Raw genomic sequence first — 19976 nt, 5'->3', positions numbered from 1 at the left:
TCTATATATTAAATTCCAAACCTAATTAAAATGACATTAGAGGACACAACCAATATAATAAAAATTAATAATACGAAAAGTGAACCATATACATATATAGACAGGTAACATTCTCTCTTAAGCGACATCTGTTACTTTTAACTCTAAAAAAAAACAACTAATTTATTTGAGTATCAATTCTGTATATATGAAAATGAGTGCGAATGCGTGCGTTCCTAATTGTATTTCTGTCAAAAAATAGGATATTATTTGATATAGCGATAAGATATATTAGAGTACTTGGTTTGTATATCTAATTCACTTGGCACACACAATCTTTATACGTTTATTGATACGATAAACATTTTATAAGGGTTTTGATATACAAGCAACCAGTTCGTGTTCGTGATCACGATATATCGTTAGTTTCCCTTAGGTACATGGACAATAATAATAAATTAGTTAGATTTGACTAATATCAAAGACGTCCTGCAGTTACTGCAGTAATTTCGTTGTTTGAAAATATAGTAATAAAAATATTAACAACTATTAAATGATGCTTATCAATTTCTTCATTTTTTTTTATCATTATATATATAATATATATAATATGAGAAAATAAACTATATATTATACTTTTAGTTATGACCAATAGAGGATGTGTTAATTTGATAAAACAACAACAAAATTATAGACTTGTATTATTATTTTGGACACGATGAAACTCTGACAATAAACACCATTTGAAGAATGTTTTGAACCTAATTTCACCATACGTCTTTGTAAATATACGTGTTTTATGACAGATAAGGGAACGTATAAAGCTAAGAGCCCTTTATTAGTTGCTCACTTTCTTTGCTCTTTTCTAGTATAGTACATGTTCTCAGTGTTTTTTCGCGTTGTATTGCCTGTGTCGACAGCTAATCGTTAATACATTTTCAGAGGGTGGCAAATCAACCGCCATTTACGTCGTGTTCATACAAGCGTCTGTTTATTACGAGAGTAAACGATAGTAGCCTACAGGATTTGTGATAACTTTATGAATTCCTTAATTTGAATAACTACTTGGAGCTAGGACTATGAACATAAATAATTTGTATTGTTTCTTCTAAAATCATTTGATAGGGAAGGCTTTTTCTTGCCACACAAAAAATTTTTATTTAGTATTTAAGTCACAGAAAATAAGTTACAATCTACAAGACTGCTATTGATTAATATGTCAGTACTCTCTGCGACCACCGGCTACCAGAATAGTGAACACTGGAAGTGATATATTAAAGCGACACGGGGTTGGAAAGGGTTCCACAATCATAAAAGTTTATATAGAGGATAATATCGATAAGAAATTGAAATAGCAAAGATAATTTTGCCATCGATTGTACAAATAGCGGATTTCCCCAATTATAACTATTCGGAATATATTTAGACTTAATTTTCACCGGAGCCTGGCATTGGAATTAAGGACTGTGCACAGTGCACTTTCACTTTCCAAATAACTATTTATCTTTGTTCAAATACTGTTATAATGAGTCATTGGCATACAATTTCTGTCCAGCTAACATCCTCTTGAAGTCTGAGAACAGAAAAAGTCACTAGGGTCCAGATTTAAGGAATATGGTAGCAATTAGAATGCCAATTCATGCAACTTTACGCTTGTTCTTCCCAAATACCGATGGCATAACCGACCTAGCCGATTTTTGCGACTTTCCACGCTTTGCACGCTTTAGAGTCGGTTAATCACTCGAAGTCCATCACGATTTGACTGTAGATTGGATATATCGATGTAAAAAATCGGTTTTATTGCGATTGACCAGTTCTAAATTCTAATCAGAATAATCAATTCGTTATGGTCAACACCCATTTTAAACACAGCTTTCGCATTACTAAATATTCCTTCATAGTATCTTCAATACATTCCTTTGATATCTCAATCAGTTTTTCTTTACGATTGTCCGAAATTATTTTGTGGCCTTTCAAGATGTTTTCGTAGGGCGTCCACTGCGTGCGTTAATTTAGCAAATTTAAATAAATTATAAAGTAGTGATTACTTAATTAGTGTCTAGTGTAAGTGTGTGAATAAATTAAGAACATATAAATCGACTCCACCGTTAGAAATAGTTTAAATAAATTAAAACATTACAGTTTGTATTACGAACAAAAAAAATTTTTTTATTATATGAGTATTAAAGTTGATGTTTTGTTTCGTGAGTGAAAAAGCTTTGAAAACTGGACTGTTTTGTTGCTGTCCTACATTAATTTATTATGATCAAAGTGGTCTTCCTCTTGAATAATTCTGAACTGTGAGTTCAATACTTATGTTGCTTGAGCAAAACCTGTTAGAGAAATATTTAATTCTAATGAAAATAGCTTGACAAGTACAACACCATTCTTGATATTGAGAAGATACCGATAGAGCAGATGAAAGAAATTCCGAAAGAAGCCGTTCAGGAACAAATCCAGCTATGGATGTATTACTACCAAATTATAAGTTCTGTGAGAATTTTTCTCTTTCTTCGCTCCATTATTTTCAGATATTAGCAGATTTTATTAGCTTTAGGTTTATGTATTTCAAGGTATCAAATGTTAAATGCGGTCCGTATCTTTTTCCGATCACATTTATTGCTATATCAATCAGTTAATAGAGATAACAATCTATTGGGGTTTCCTAAAATCCTCCAAGTTTAATTTTTAATTATTTCGCAGCCACAAATCCTTCAACTCACTTGAAAAATAGACGATCTTGACATTAACTAACTCCCTAAAGCGACGAACCAAAACTTCCGTCGACGTCCATCGTGCCAGTACTATTACTCTTATAATTGGATTACGAATAATTTAAAAGATATCTTCTCAAATCTCTCAGGATTTCACGTTATAACAATGTTAATCAAACCCTTAATAATTTATTAAATAATCCACTTAAAGGCCATCATGTGGGTCATTGATAATAAAAATTTCATATAATTACATTGAAAATGTCTAATATCCTCTAGGATAACTTTTTAAACGTCGTCAAAAAACTTGATGCTGGATGGTCGATAATATTTTTGGAACGGTGTGCATTGTTTATGAATGTTATACGAGAAAAATTCGAAATTATCAACTCCAAATTATTAATAATATCAATATAATAAAGAACGGCCAATACTGTCTTATATTTATTCAGATTATTTTCAAATATACCAGATTGTCACACAATCATAATCCTGTAATATCGAAAAACATTGGGGATCTTCTACTTATAAAACTATAAGTATTGTCTTCAGTTGAGTAGTTGTATCGTATCATAAAGGGCTCTTATTAAACTTGCTAAAAAATAATGCAGAAATTTTCGAAGTTCTCGTATCCTGGTGTTTCTCAGTTATGATTTTTTATTTCGTCGCAGTAAATCTTTTAACACATAAATCCAGTGTATTAGTTTGATCTACCAATTTTTGGATTCAAAATATGTTCTCAAATACCATCTTTCAATAGTTAATGATGCTATGAATTTGTATTACATATATATGGATGATACCATTCAAATTCCGCAAAAATTCCATTTGATTTCTTAATTCTTAATTTCCATTTTATTTTATGTTCTGAGTTTTGGACTTTGACTATATTACTTCCCAATAATCTATACAAAACAGATGTACAAATCACAAATATATTGATGAAGTTCAAAGTAAACAAGTGATGTTCTTCATCACTCAAGACATCAAGAGCAGCGTGTTGTAATTCAATTATTTTTAGTGAAATATAGCAAAAAATCTTTGGAAATCATTTGAAAATTTGATTTTGTGTATGAAGTGTCAAGAAAAGGCATTTTGAATGAGCGAAGCGGTTCAAACAGGGGCAATAATCAGTAGAAGACGATCCATGAATTAGGTCTTATGGGTTGAATATCAACAAAGAAACCGTCCACAAAAATATGCTGAAGATTTGCACCAAGACCAACAATTTTATTCCTTTAACAAAAGCAAATATGAAAAGTTATCTGGAACGACAATAGACAGATAAACCTGGATATTTGACTAACATTTTAATACCCGTAAGGAAAGCAGTGGTGGATAGAAATAAGTGTGGAACGTATAACAAAAGCAAAGAAGTCGAAGGCAGTCACGACATGGTTTATCGTGCATATATTTCTTCCTGCCAAACAATGATCGGAAAATACTATATTAGCATCCTGGATCATCTAATAGCACGCGATTTATCGATCTCGCAAAGACTGGGTAGACTTTGCAAAAAAAAAACACACAGAACCATGCGTCACTGATTGTACAAGAGTTTTTGGTAAAAAATTCCCTCCACAACGCCACAAACACTTTATGATATCCTAAAAATTCCTAAGATAAAGTCACTTCTCAATTGAATTCGACATATGATGAGGTCACAGAATCTGTAACCGTGTTTCTAAACAGATCGATTTCAGACGATTACCAAAGTTTAAATCGTGAAAATATTGGAATCTTTGTACAGATTTGAGTGGAGACTACTGCGAACGTGCATAGTAAAATTAAGTGTTAAACTTGGTTATGAATTCGCGAATTCCAATTGTCACACCTACAAAAGCAACAAATTATGAAGGTTAGAGGTAAATATAAATCTATTTCATGTGTTATAAAGGAGGACTTAAGTTTCATGAGAATGAGATTGGTGTCTATACTGGTGAGTTTAATATTTTTGACGATTAGAGCAGTTGGTCACATTAAAAAATCCATCACCTGAATTATTAAAGAAGTTCAAAATTATTTTCCCGGTATCACTCTAATAACTCTAAAACAAAGACAATTATTACCTCTAGCTTCTATATAACTAATTTTCATTTTGTTTTCCTCTAGTTATTCATATACGAATGGGAAAAATGATTCTTTAACGACATTTATCGGCATTTGAAAAAGCAAGAATAACGTCAACCTCGAAATCAAACGAATAGACAGATTTAGAAGTTTCTTCTCAAAGTCTATGATAACCATATAAACTCTCAATTCAAATACATCCAGAATGAAAAATTTATACGGAAGTATGATAATAGCTTTTATTTTCAATCATAATTCCTGAATGAAATATAAATTAGGGGAAGTACAGTAATTGCAATTGTAAAAATCATGATACACAAGCGACGATTGGACAATGCTGAATACGTATTTAACGTAATTTAAATAAAAAGTATTTTTGAGAAGTGAACCGGTTGCTTAAATTGCTCATTGGTTAGGGAAACTACTATGTGGATAGTTTCCAAACAATAGGAGGAATAACACGAATTGACAATGTGAAGGGGAGTGAAGATGAATATAGACTATTCTTATTGCATCTATTTTTTTCGCCTTCTATCAATATGGATCAAAACGAATTCAAATATGGTCAAAATTTGATGCATTCAATACAATAACTCTGGAGTGTGTAGTATACGAGTATGTAGAGTGGAGTATGTAGAATTCTAGCTAATTCCGTTTTAGATGTGCTAGCTTGCTCTAACGATAATAAGTGTATTTGGAAACACTGATGACTGGTTGAAATGCAACGCTAACTTTATCAACAGCTATATCTATCGTAAAATGGATCAATCGCAATTTAGGTGAGATAACAGACATAATAACAACTCTTGAGATCGCTTCTACATTTTTTATTGTAAAAGTGATCAACTACATGAACAAATGATTTTTATTTATTCACATCATTTATTAAGATGTAGAAAATTTCTTAGCCTACGAAAATATTTGTAATTTCTCTAAATATCTCAGCTACGTTCATTCCCGATACTACCTCCAGAATAGCGTTCGTTATCAACTGTCGGTGGATCCTTCATTGTATGAAAGAAATGTCGTTCTACAAAATTTTTATATACAATTATACATTGCCACAGTATTCAACTATTTTTTTATAAAGTTCTACGACAAATGTCGAATGTGAATGGTTTTTCTCAAATGTGATTGTGCAAACGATTTTTCTGTGGAAAAATTACGAACAAATGTCATACTTGTATGATGTATGATTTTTCTCCTGTGTACCTACAAATCTTAAACGAAAAAAATTACAAGAAAATATTACTTTTATGGTTATCCTTCTGCATGACTAAGAAAAAATGTAATTGAAATAACTTTTCATGAAAAAGATTCCGAACCAATGCCACAATTGTATAGCTTTCCTGAGTTGAGAAGTGACTTATCAAACTACCCTTCGGAGAAAAATGTTTGAAGAAAAGCTTTTTTACTATGTGACTATACATATGTGTATATATTCCCGGGTAAATGTTTTTAACCAGATTAACATTTGACGGTTTTTGCTGGCTCTTACGGAGGTTGTCTATAAAGTTGCCCATCTAACAAAACAACAACACACTTTCCAGCGATGCCATCCTTCTTCTCAAAATAGGCATTTACGTATAAGAAAACATCCTCTTATAATGAAAATCTCTATCCTGCAAATGAAATTCAAAGTTCATTACTCCTTACCTGTAAGGTAAGGAAACAGAAAAAAATAGTTGGGGGCCAGATCTGATATGGGTGGTTAACTGCAATTTGTGAATTTTAGCCACCGGAGTATGAAGAAAGTGTGTTGCCCTGATAGAAAAGCACTTTCTTATCAAGCAATTATGCGTATGAACGAAATCTCATGACTATCCGAAAAAAGTCACTATCACTTTTTTGACCGATTAAAACGTCTTTGCAGGTTTGATATTTTCAATCGACTTTCTCGATTGTTTTGTTGATTGTTTTCATTTCAGGACTATAAGGGTGGATCCAGTATTCGATTTTACCTGCTTGAACCGCTTTAATAAGACCGGAAATGATCGTTCGAATTATCTTTTTGTCGCGCAAATAGTTTACGCTTGTATAATTCTTCAGCAGTATATGGCAAATGCCTTCTTTTGATAACCTCTATCCGACGTTGTCCAGTACAATTTGGTGAACTTTTCGATGATATCGCTGGTTATCGCAAGATGATACAGCCACGTATGAATTCAGTTGACCAAAATTTTCAGTCGTAACTGATAGTGCAGCCTCCGATTATAGTGTGTAACTGTCTCTAACTACACTATATTGGTATAACAGCTTCGATATGACTTATTTTCTGTATGTATCATTTGAAAAATTTCTTTAATTAAGTTCAAACAACTGCCTACATTTCAAAGATCTCTATAAATATCGGTAATGAAAACTGAAAACTCACTATAACATTTCTATTTGGAAAATACACGTTAAAACATGCAATTTCCATATGTTGTATAAATTGTGCTATTAATTTCGCATCTTGCCCCATTCTCGTAAATTCACGGTATAGTCAGTCGGTCTAGTGGTCTCTCGGTTGGTACGGTAAGTACAAAAGGGAAAAAGTCCTTCAACGGCACACTATGGAGAGAATAAAAAATGGGACTAATATCAGCATTTTTGATAAAATACTGAGGCCGGAATCGCTTTTATATAAAAGGAGCCGTGATATTGGGAGAACGTAAAATGGCGGGTGGCTTTTATTTTTGCTTGGCCATTAATTAGAAAAAGCAGAAGCAGGATCATAGGTGGTGACGACAACCCGCCATATCCGCCTGCGATATAAAATTAAGGATTTATAGTCGAATCATTTAATCCGCGCACAGGACGGTTCTTTGTCCTTTTTGTAATGAAAGCAGGGGATCAAAAAAGGGTGTAATTCAGCTTCATAATAAAGAGGGAAGTTACCGGACTCGATTCTATATATGTATATTACCTGTTTTACAAGGAAATTGTCCACCCTAACAAATCAAGTTTATTAACACATATTTTATTTGTTTTTTATTCCTCATCATCTAGAACGGTTCAACCACTAAGAAGAATTCATAGAGTAATAAATCGCTACACAATGTAACTATAATTAATAAAAAAACTGGAATACACACTTTTATAGTAAATTTAAATAGAAACCTCTGATCTTAAATAATTTAATTTTAACTAGCTCCAATAATTAATATCTACTTTTCCAAGTGCATGAGCACGCTGCTGCCTTTGAGAAGGCCACTCTGCTTCTTAAAAACATTACTTTCAGTCTATCTAAACTTTTAAATATACTAAGTACAATTACATCTGAACATAATTTTCCTTCACAATGGTGCCAGTCTCTGATTATACCAGGACATAATTTACCTCCTTCCTTACCTCGACCTCACAGGCCCATTTCTCTTATATGTAATATGTGTAAACTACTAGAAGAACTAATCAACCAACAGCTCTTGTAGTTCCTCGAAAAACTAAATTTTCTTTAAAAAAAAAACAGTCTGGCTTTGGTCAACAGCACTCAACCAGAGACAATTTAGTACTTATGTAAACCCAAATACCAACCGCTATATAGATCACTAAACCAATCTCAACTCAATAACTGTAGCTTCATGTACATATCTGCGAATGTTTGAAAGCTCAGTGAATATAACTGCCCACTATGTTTGGGGGGATTTCGGCCAAAACCCACTGAAAGGCTTTATGGCGAGGCCAAAAATACCTCCACTGTGCCACGGATGACAATATCTGCTTTCGTACACAGCTGCTATTTCTCCCGATCCCTTAAATCTAGTGTACCCTGATAAAATCAACCAAAAAGTTCCAGCATCCATGTAATTTAATCGAACGTCCTCTTAGTTTGCTAGCCTTGACCTTAAACAAAAACATAAACTTATTCTATACCAGACCTCCACAACATTTAAAAATGCCACCAGCCTGGTTGAGAACTCCAAATAAATACTCGGATGACTTGTAGACTGAAGTTGGAGATGGATGTTCTAATAAAAACACATCAGGTCCTATAATATCTCCTTTTTTTGTAGTGTTTATACTGGTTTAATATTCGTTATATTAGAAGCATTCAAAGCATTTCTTATCAGCCATGAATTTCTTACATCTTCCAGTCTGAGATGTACATGATGTATACGAACTCCCGAGATATCAAAATACTCAGTTCACCATTATATGAAACGAAAAATTCTACCGTCTTGAAAAAGAAAACACTTTTCTCACCACCTTGATCTATCACCAAATATTTGGATATGTTAGAGCTTACAGGAAAAATCTAAATCAATAAATTCGACTCTACGAAACGTACAACCAGTAGTTAATAAAATTAGCAGTTTTTGTCTATCGAGATGAAACATTTTGAATTTGTTGTTTATAAACAAATTCTGAAACCGGTATGGACATAAGGGTTTCAGCTATGGGATGTGCCAGTGAAAGCATCACCCAAATAATCTAGAGATTCCAAAAAGTGTTAAGGAACATCTCAATATATCCTCGTATATATAAAATATAATATTATATTATATCATTATTTAAATTAACTATTTTTCATTTCATTATCACTTAACCAAACTATTTTTATGTTTCATATAATCAAATCGAAAAGATATCTCCTATTATAAAAATGAAATGACTAACCAAAAAATGTGTCATTATTCTGAAAGCGTATGAAAATATGCAAAACTACAATTTTTGTGGTAATTTAAAATGAGCAAAAATTGAGTTCAAACATTCCGTCACTTGATCTCTTGGTGAACCTTGCAAGGATATAAGTACACAAAAATTTCGATCTAAAGATACAGAAGTATCAAGCTAAATGTGTGTTAAAATAACTGCACTGAAAATGTAGTATTGAGGTATTTTACAAATAATATTCATGTTTTTCTAATTATGATAATGATGCAAATAGCAAGTGATATAAAAGTATTAATAGGATTTAATGAGATCTCATTCCTAATTTCTACCACTTTAAAAATGCCTGTTTGAGTTGTTCTCAACATTATAAATAAATATAATTGCACCATAAAGTTATGTGATGCTACTGCATCAGAACAAAAATTCTATTTTCAGAAGCACTTTTAGATAATAACGCAACGTCCTGTCATTTTTAGATTAATGATTTCAATTTATTACCAATCAGACGCTGTAAAAATATAAAATGTTTTAATTTCTATACCAATTTCCTCTGATATTGGATCCTGATATTATAAAGTACGTTTCTTTTAATACTATATTGGCAACTCAAGTATCACTCTACCTCAGGAGGCACTTCAAAAACAATTAATTTGCTTTCGGAAATACCTTCATTCCGGAATTCCAGCTAATTCAATACACAAATCCTCTCCACCAGAAATTCCCTCGGAATTCCTTTAACAATAATTGCTCAACTTTGAGAGATATATCGCTTCAATATTGTGCAATTATTGATATTTATTTACGGTTCTTGGTTCATAACATTTCCTCGCAATTTATGTGTTTTCCCTTTCAGTTTAACGGCACAAAAGGACTTCCCAATTTACGGGCCCATTGTTAAAATAACTGTAATCTATAATTCTACAACACGGCGAATTTCCAGGACCGTCAAGTGAACTCCGGCATCTGTGACAATATTGTTGATAATAAACTCCAATGTATTTATACTGAACTCATCGATCAATAGGCTCCCGGCCTAGTGAAGTAAAAATAAGTTCCGGTTTGTCATCTAGTAGTTTCATACAAATTCAGTCAAACGCAAAATATTCTTCCGTTTCAACGAGGACTTTTTCTTTTAATTTATATTCCTCAGATCTGAACACCGTAGTCGCTTAGAGTCAAATCTGGAGAATTTTCGGTCATTTTTCTCCATCTAAGAGTTTTTCTACAGTCAGCATAATCGACTTTGTTGTATATTTTTTTCGATGTATGATAATTGGAAATGCTGTTTCTTAACTGGACTATGCCAACGTCATCTAGTATTGTTTTGTCTTTTTCACTGTCCTTTTATTTTGTGTTTTTACATTGACTGAGTTTTATGAAAAGTTCTTAAGTTAACTCCGATTGCAGCTGTAATACGTTTCCAGATCTAAAATGAATCTTTATCGATATTTAAAAATCATCTTTTGACTACATTAAACATAGAAAATGTCGAAATTATGACATCTAGAAGGATCTAATTTTGTGATTTGATAATGAAACCATTCACTCAAACTATGAACTACAATCAAATCAGATACTAAACTGATAATATTAAAATCACTACTTGAAATATTTACTAGTGAGACAAAGTAACTTCAAATGAACTCTTGGTGTGGAATAACGCATCTGAAAGTTCTCAAGACACTAATGAAAGAAATAAGTCAGGAAATAAGATGGTTTATCGATAAGGAAGATTTTTGGTCAGATATTTGTTCACAATTGAAGTAAAAACTCACTTAAAAAGGTACGAATAGACACACTAATTTCAAAAACTACATATCAGAATTGATTTACTTTTTTCGGTTTAGATTGAGGTTAGGCCAATAAGAATCGGGTAAATTTTCCACAACATTAAACGCTCTCTAGCACTCAAATTGATTGATATTTTTTTAGATGTTTTAATAACCAATCCGTTTAAGAAAAGGGAATTGAGTCTTCAACTTACTCAGCCCAATATAAACAGTTAAAATTCGTTCAGGACCGAACTTCAGACTAAGTAGATACAAAGTCCAAACTAGTTCTAGCTTTGATTTATTGAGCAAGTTAAAGATTCACTTAATTCGAAGTTATGTTATGTATGTTTATTATTAGTTGTAAGATATGTGTTTCTGATGATATTTTATTGAGATGGATTGAAATTGACTTGCATCTAGGAAGGAAAGAAATATTTGTTTCAATCTAAAACACAAAAATTATCTTAGAATAACTGAATACACTACTTACTAATACCACAACATTCCAAATTACACGCGTTTCGATAACCAAAGTATTGTCTTCAATTCAACATTATTTCAGCTTATTGCATTTTTATTACTGACAGCGTGTTCAACAATATACGAGTTCTGTCCTTCCATATGTCAAAAGAGCTAGGTGCTCCAATACCAACTAAGTGAAGATATTTAAAATTTCAGATTTCCAATATCCATTTTCAGTTATTGCTACTTCTTTATATTTTTCTTCATATTTTAATTGTGAATAAAGTTCAACTGATATAATGATTCTGATATTATACGAGGGCTTTTCAGAAAGTAAGGAACATTTATATATGACAGGCTAGATCACGTATATTTAGGTATAGGCGTGCGAAGCATCTTAATCGGCATCCAGACTCTCGTTTTTTTCAAAATTCAAATTTAAGATGTGCGTTGCAATAAAGTTTTTGTTAGCAATGGAAATGTACTAGAGAATGTGTGAAGTATAAGCGAACAATACATAAAATAAAATTTCTGATTAGAAATGTTGAATTCAGTTTCAATCTAACCTATTAATAGAAAAGTTATCGCTGAAGAGATTCGTGAAAATTCGTGAAATTTTGTACAAGATAGGTGCCAAAATTGTCTAAAGACCACCAAAAAAATGAAGCGAATGTTTCAATATATCTGAATATGGTGATGCATTACTGAATAAACTTATAATCTAGGAAATGGAAGCATATAAATTCAGAAACGAACCAAAAAAATGTTTATAAATCAAGTTATCAACGTGAGTTGTAAAACAAATTTATTTATTTTCTTGTGAAATTAGAGTGGAAGTTGTGATTCAACTTATATAACAATAACAGCAGGATACTTTATCACTTTGAACACTTCAACAAACAATGAGGACCATTCATTGACTTAATTTATGTGATAATCTTACTATTTAACATGATGTTTATATGAAAATATTGTATATGTAATATTCTATGTAAATATAATTCAGTAGCAAAAGACGTACGCACCTGAATGGCATCACCTCAAAATATAACTTATGATTAGAAGCTAAATGATGATAATCCACGTCTCGTAAATAGTTACGAAGAAACTTTAACGTCAGTTTGGTTTATTATATGAATCGCGTAATATTAGACTTATCATATAAGTTTGACGACTCGCTTGTACTTACGAGGTTTATATCAAAGATTAACTACTATATAATACTACTCTCTAAATTATATTTCTGTAAAAGATGCATTATAGTAAGTTCAGAATATATAGTAAAGAAAATGTGGAGGAATAAAGAATATCTGAATGGAGAGCGGAATGTATTATAATATATTCTTTGTTGTTTATTTTAGTTGGCATATTCTACAAATAACCCTCGTAACTATAACTTATTAGTAATATCATCATGTTGGGGAAAGTATATGCTTATATTTCACTCGTAATATGGACAAACGAGAGCAAGAAATGCCATGTAGGGTTATTAAGGGCAAAAACTTTTCCCTTAAAATTACACGGGCGGAAATGGAATGTTTAAGTATATATGTACGTACCTCGCAGCTTGATTGGTTGATATTGCTCAAGTTCAGTCGGTAGACGCGGTCCCTGTAACAAAAAATTTGATGAGTTTTTCCATCGCAAATATGCTTCTTATAAATTGCTTGTTTTATGACGAAAATGTATATTGAAGTCGAGATCTTTTAGCGCGTAACAGAAAACCATAAAAACGTGACTAAAAAACAAACCTTCCTCTAAAAAAATATACATGAATTTGTTTATACTTTTAAAACTTTTTCCTAGTTCCATTTTTTGATTTATTTCAACGACTAAAGACTACTTCTAGAAAAATTTGAGACATATATCAAATATATATTTATTTTGTCAATTCTCCACTTTAATTCTTCCTTTTTGAAAAGATCGGTTTGATTTTTAAAATTTTGCATATTTATTAAGGACCGATAACAATACAATAATTTATAAGTATGAATGTGTGTTATTATCACCGCAGGATAACCAGTGGGTACAATAATTTTGACCCGTCGTTCTTATTAAGTTCGGAAGTCATAATTATTTTCTTCCAGCGTCTTGTAAATTTATATTGTTATAACAAATTATAGTTAAAGCCATGTTTTTATATGTAATCGAACTAAAAAATATGAAATATATAATAATTAATAAAAAAGAAGAATAAAAATACACTTCAATTAAAAACCAAACTAAAATGTAGAATACAATTTTTTCAATAATTATATAACTTCATATCTCATCTCATACAGAGCGACAAAAATGCTTTTATTTTTATTTGCACATACATAAAACCCCTTATAATCAGGTTTTGTTCCCAAAAAGTATTTTATAAATGTCGTACGATTTGGGATTTTGTCCTAAATGTAGTTATGTCAAGCGATATAAACCTTGTACATCAGTGAAAGGAATGTTCAACATCTCAGCTGAGTTTGTATACCAAATCCATTCCAAAGTTTTGACTTATCACTAGGTAACTTGCGATCTACGTGTTTCTCTATTGAAGCAATGCTTTTATTAAAACAATACGTAAAAAATTTAGCAACTGTATTATTTCATAAAAATATATTTCGTAATTATTAGATCAACGATATTTAGAAGAGTAAAGTAGTCAATAATTTTTTTTAGGCATATAATGGTTACGTAGAGGCAGATATCTGTGTTTCACCGACTTAGTGCTTCAATCCATCCCTCATTTTTGCCTTTTCACTAGATAACTTGCGATCTACGTGTTGATCTATTGAATCAATATTGGGACATTCCAGATCATTCGTGGAGGATATAAAATAACTCCAATCACTAGCACAACCGTCAATTTCACTTTAACTAGAAGCAATAGTTTCATCAAAACTATTGATAAAATTTTACGAACGCGATGAGATCGTTTACTCTTGCTGGAAACACTGTTGGTTATCAAAATATAAATTGGAAACAATGAAAAAACAATGTATTTGCAATTGTATTATTTCATAAAAATATACTTTGTAATTATTAAATTAACGATATTAGAAGGAGTAAAGTTATTAATGTTTTTTTATACGAGGCAGATCTATATTTCGCCGGCTTAATACAATATCATAAAATATCATAATTATGGGAAACATGCAATGAATAAAACATTTTACAATCATTCTTTCGATGTTTTTCTATGAATATTAAGTTTTAATTTAGAAAAGCCATGTACTTATGTAAGCACTTAAAAATTAATACCTAAAAATTATTCTTACTTCAAGTCGTATGTCAGTGATTTTACGTTTTTTTAATGAAATGATCAAACAAATCGTTAGTAAGTATAAATGAATGTGTATATTGTGAATAAAGAAAAACATTATATACTGTCGATTATTCTTTCTAAATTTATAAAGATACGCATTTTTGAATTTTACAAATACTAAGTACTTGATATTAGAAGAAGACGCTAATTATGTATCAATTACATTATAGTAGATTAAGCCGGATCGTGAGAGAGATAAATAAAATAAATTTCAAATTTCAATTTACGGAATAAAACCACAATGAGTAACAAAATTATAGGTAATAGTAATGGGTAATAGTTAGCATGTAATTCCATAGGAGAAATTAAACCAGTATTCAGCATGCCCGGAATTAAATATTATTATTAGAAGTCGTTTACAGAGTAGAAGGCACTTTCCAGTAAATATGCCCCATATTATTGCGGGGTGCGGGAAAAGATGATATCGATTTGATTTCAATTGGCAAGTGATTATGCATTTTTTGCATTGTAAAATATTAAGCCCTTAACTAATTCTGAACGTGGAGTAGATAGGTCGGCGTTTCTGAAATTGGAGAAGCGTGCTTACAAATTAGGCAAACGGCTTCAAAGATAAATGAAGAAGGAAGAGTGAGAGCTTTAAATATTTTAAAGAACTCCCTGCAGTAAGCCCTGCAGGTTAGTCTGAGTAAATAAAAAAGGGAAGGAGATGCGACTCAATAAGAGCATAATAAATTGTTAAGGAGGTGGATAAGTTCAGTTCTTTGGAAACTGATCTCAGCGTAAAACAGGAGGAACTTAAGTTTTTAACTAAGGCGACAATATGTAACTCCAATTTCAAGGAATTTTCCACAACGAGCCTTAAGAATTTTACAGATTCAACGACGTCAATGGTGATGGTATTTAATAAAAAAGGCAGCAATGTATTTTTATATGATGAAACTTTAGTTTTAGATGCTTTGAGACAGAGAAGATTGGAAGATATGGTCCTATGAAGTGCTTCGAGATCAGGATTATTCCAAGAGAAACTAGTATTGTCTGCAAGTTGGCATATTTTACCCCTTACCTTTAACCCTAACTTTGTATTGACCGCGTGTAAAAGCGGAATAGAAACAGTAGGCATTCCAAAAGATCGCGTGCATGAAATTTTGGGCTTGATGGGTGCCGCCTTTCCTCATTCGGAGTGAGTCACTGTGGATACGTGCAACCGCGAGATCCTTCCAGAGCGGCAAGTGTGGCAGTCGAAAAGCAGATCCACTGGTACAGACCAGAGATCAATAGAACGGGAGAATCTGTGGAATTCACTTCGTGGAAAAAAGTTGATACATTTCTTTCAGATCGGAAGATAATGGGCACCTGGGATTCACAAGGTATGATCTACATCGACTTCCTAGAGGAAAGCAGAACAGTCAAAAGGAAGTACTATATCGAATTATCCGGCCGATTCCACACCGAATTGAACAAAAATAGCCTCAATTTGGTAAAGAAAACGCCATCGATCAAATTGACCAAATTACTTTGCAGACAAAACCATCATCGTATATTCTTTTTTCTTCTTCAAACATATATAACAAAAAAGCAGTGTTTATACTAACTATATGTTAATCATATATTTTGGACGACTTTTTTGGAATAAATGTTCTAATACTGGAATTCGCTATTTCGACTAATTCCAGAGACGTACATTGCAGTCATCTATCAAATTAAATATTCAAAACTGAAAAACCGAAAATTAAATATAAAAAAATTAGACGTTGATATCGTTTTTCATTAATCTTTTCCTACTAAAATAATGTCCTTCATTTTTCATCATCAATAATATAATTATTATTTTACGCGTGAAGAAAAAATGTATGATGATCAAATTAAAATATTTTGTTTCAGTTGAACCTGGTTAAAGAATAGCCGTACAAAGGTACGTAATTGAATTAATTACCAATGCAAAATTTCAATAATAAATAGTGAATAGTCAGTAGCACAAATCATCAATGCAGTGGGTGTTTCTAACAACAGTTCTTTCAAAATTATACATCACAAATTCTATTCTCACAAAATAAACTGAACGATTATTGAATGTCTAAACGGTAATCTATGCTCTAATCTTAACGTTGAATCCATTACTGTATTCTAAAATTCTTTTTGAATTATTTTCAAAACGTTATATTTTTAGCAAATTTTCTATTTGTGAGGAGGATGTGGACAGCAAAAAGATTTATAGTTGTCAGAAAATTGCGAATCAATGACGACGACGATTACAGTGAGATACCACGATCAACAAAAAAATTCATGTTCTATTTTTATGTTTCTTTCTTTCTAAATATCTTTCTATCGTTTCGCCAAAATTCCAGCCAAAATTTGGAAATAGGAGTTATTCCCCTTTTCATAAGCACCATGACTTCGTAATCAAAGTAAACAATAACCATGACCTTGATTTATACTGTTATTGAAAGAGCAATGAAATGCTATCTCAGGGTGTGTCATATATCCAACTCACTCTTGAACAACAATTTAGATTCCACGCAAGTTGAAACAGAATTTACCAAATCACTGAATCGCTCTTTACACTAACCCGTGCGAGATTACAAGCTCTTTATCTAGCTCTCGATAAGTCTATTACTACTACATCACCACCATATATATATTTCAACATTTAGTGAAGGTCTTTGTTACTTTTTGCATTGGCAATTTGAAATAAAATTTGATGTTATTGCGTTGTTCAAGATCCCTGTTTAACCTGAGATACTTCCAACATGATCTTATTAAAGCAGTTTCAGGAGGAGACTAATAAATTCATTCACCATATTTTTTTTCAAATCTTCTTTCAGAAGAAATCAGAAAAAGACTCTTATATTAAAAAACGACTAAAATTGAAGTCTAATGTGACATCAACTTTTGTTACAGCTTGCCCCTATCTGCAATTATTATTGACTATTACTTCACAAAAACTGTTTCAAACGCAGTCAGTGAAATAAATTCAATTAATGCCTCATCTCCCCATTATTTCCACATACTACTACACGTCATTCAAAGCATATCGATTGTCCATTCTCTGTGGAAATATGCCTTTGCAAAATTATATTGTTCATTTAGAGGTCCATTTAACTCTTGATCGGGGATGTAAAAAACACAAAACACGCATAATAGTGACATGTGGCTTTTCAGTACGACCGCAGGGAGCGGAAAAACATTACCAGACTAATGAAAATAAAAACAACAAATGCTTGTGCATCTGGAAAAAACATAGTGGGTCACAAATCAGTAACAGTTCGTTATATAACAGGTCGGAATTCTGATATAATTATATTGTGCCCACAATTCTCACTCGGATAAAATAACTTTTTCGATTGATAATGATGAAAACTATTTCAAAAAGTTTACAATATGAGAAGGTTAGAAGCAGCAATATATCAAAGTCAAACTTAACTATTTGTTTAGTTGAATAATAATAAAATTTAATCTTACACAATTGAAGGAGCCGACCATCAACCCTGCTTCAGTATTCAGTAATTGAATAATGGATGGAATATTATTATTGCTAGAGGGTAAAACGGTACTTACCAGCATGCAAATTGACAAATATTTCGTGAATTACTTATTGTGCAGCCTCTTAGTCTCCATTTTCGAATATCCTCTTTATCTTCAACGCCTACCAAGGCAACAGAAAGTAAATTTTAGAAAATTTGTGGTGGAATTATCATTTTATATTCGCTAGTAAGTTTTTCTAATATTTTCTCAATATTGCTTTTTAATACTTTTAGTGATTCTTTTATAATTTCTCATTCTTCGTTTGTTCTATTTATTTTGGAAGACAATGAATAGAGCTGGGCAACTATCTAATTATATTTTGAAAATATAAATTCTATATATGTTACAGGATACGCTCCTTTTTATTCTCATCTGTTCTATGTAGTCGTTTTCTTTGTAGTAGTTCCCAGTTGTATTCCCGTTTCTTTCCTTTTTTTGCAGCTCTGTCAAATTGAATTACCTAAGAAGAAAAACTAAGTTTCTAACATCGTCTACATTACTCACTCTACAACTTTGGACCACAACTAAGGGCTGCTACCATTCTGGCTTTTTTTCTTCCAGCCCTTACCTCTGGCATAAATAAGTATCAGACGAATTAAATATCTAACTGTTTTTAATCTAATATGCTTTCTTATCGTTGTGCTCTTATGTATACACATTGAATTTTATCACTTTTTCGATAAATATATTGTTGTGGATAGTTTTATAGCAATTTTAATTAACTTTTTCCTTCATTTTAATTTATTTTCGTTGAAAAGCTGGTAGCGTTCAATTATTGATCGTTTGCCGTACCTTCTACAGAAACCGAATACCACTTTCCGAGTAAAACTTTCCAGACGGGAATCTTAAGGTTGTGACATTCAAGTGGTCTGTTACGTTTTTCGTCAAGTGTTTTTGATATTCCCTTGTTTAATAATTGTGGCTAACTAGTCACTTATGTTTCACTACTAAGGTAGAAAAAGATAAGAAAAAGAAGAAACTTCATGTTTTTTATTATTATTTTTTTTATCTTCCTTGATATAATGCTGTGTAAGTAAGTAAGAAATTGAATTATTTCAATCTTTCCAATTTTATTTTATCTTTGAATTGCTCAGCATTTCATCTTTCTTTTGTGGAAAACCGCCTAATTATATTAGTTTGTATCTTATTACTAACTCATTATTTTTTTTGCTCTCGATTGAGTATTATTTGAGATATTAGATCGATAAATTCAAAGTTGTAGCGTCTCTTCAATACATAAGCACTACTGTACCTTCTTCTTGCTGATAATAACAATCTTGTTGTTCTAGTTTCTTCTTTTCTCAGATTGATAAGTTTAAAAAAAAGTTAATTTTCGAATTTTTTCAAAAACTAGGAATTCTCTAGTAGGTAGAACAGATCTGATCCCCAAATAAATAGAAAATACGAATTTACTTAGAAATTAGTTCACAATTTTTTTAAAAATAAATTTAAAAACCACTAAAGAAAATATGAAAAGGAAATTTGGTAGTCGCTACATATAAAAACAAAGTTAAAAAAATCTTAGGACAACACCAGCAAATATATAGAATAATTTCCCCACAAATTTGTTAATATGTAAAGTAATGACGTTTCCAA

At 31.5% G+C, this 19976-nt stretch overlaps 1 protein-coding gene across 3 annotated transcripts in view; it reads right to left on the bottom strand.

Moving 5' to 3' along the window:
• The window catches only part of LOC130452612 (semaphorin-2A), a 1040595-nt gene that overhangs the window by 129018 nt on the left and 891601 nt on the right, over positions 1–19976 (bottom strand). For all 3 annotated transcript variants that reach the window (XM_056791958.1, XM_056791957.1, XM_056791959.1), the window contains one exon: positions 13153–13204. In XM_056791958.1, coding sequence (XP_056647936.1) covers positions 13153–13204 — 52 coding nt within the window. The remainder of the gene's footprint in view (positions 1–13152; positions 13205–19976) is intronic.

This window comes from Diorhabda sublineata, chromosome 2, assembly GCF_026230105.1.
Source record: "Diorhabda sublineata isolate icDioSubl1.1 chromosome 2, icDioSubl1.1, whole genome shotgun sequence".
Lineage (NCBI taxonomy): Eukaryota > Metazoa > Arthropoda > Insecta > Coleoptera > Chrysomelidae > Diorhabda > Diorhabda sublineata.
Note: the sequence above shows the minus strand (reverse complement) of the source record. Positions and strands in the feature narration are given on the sequence as shown.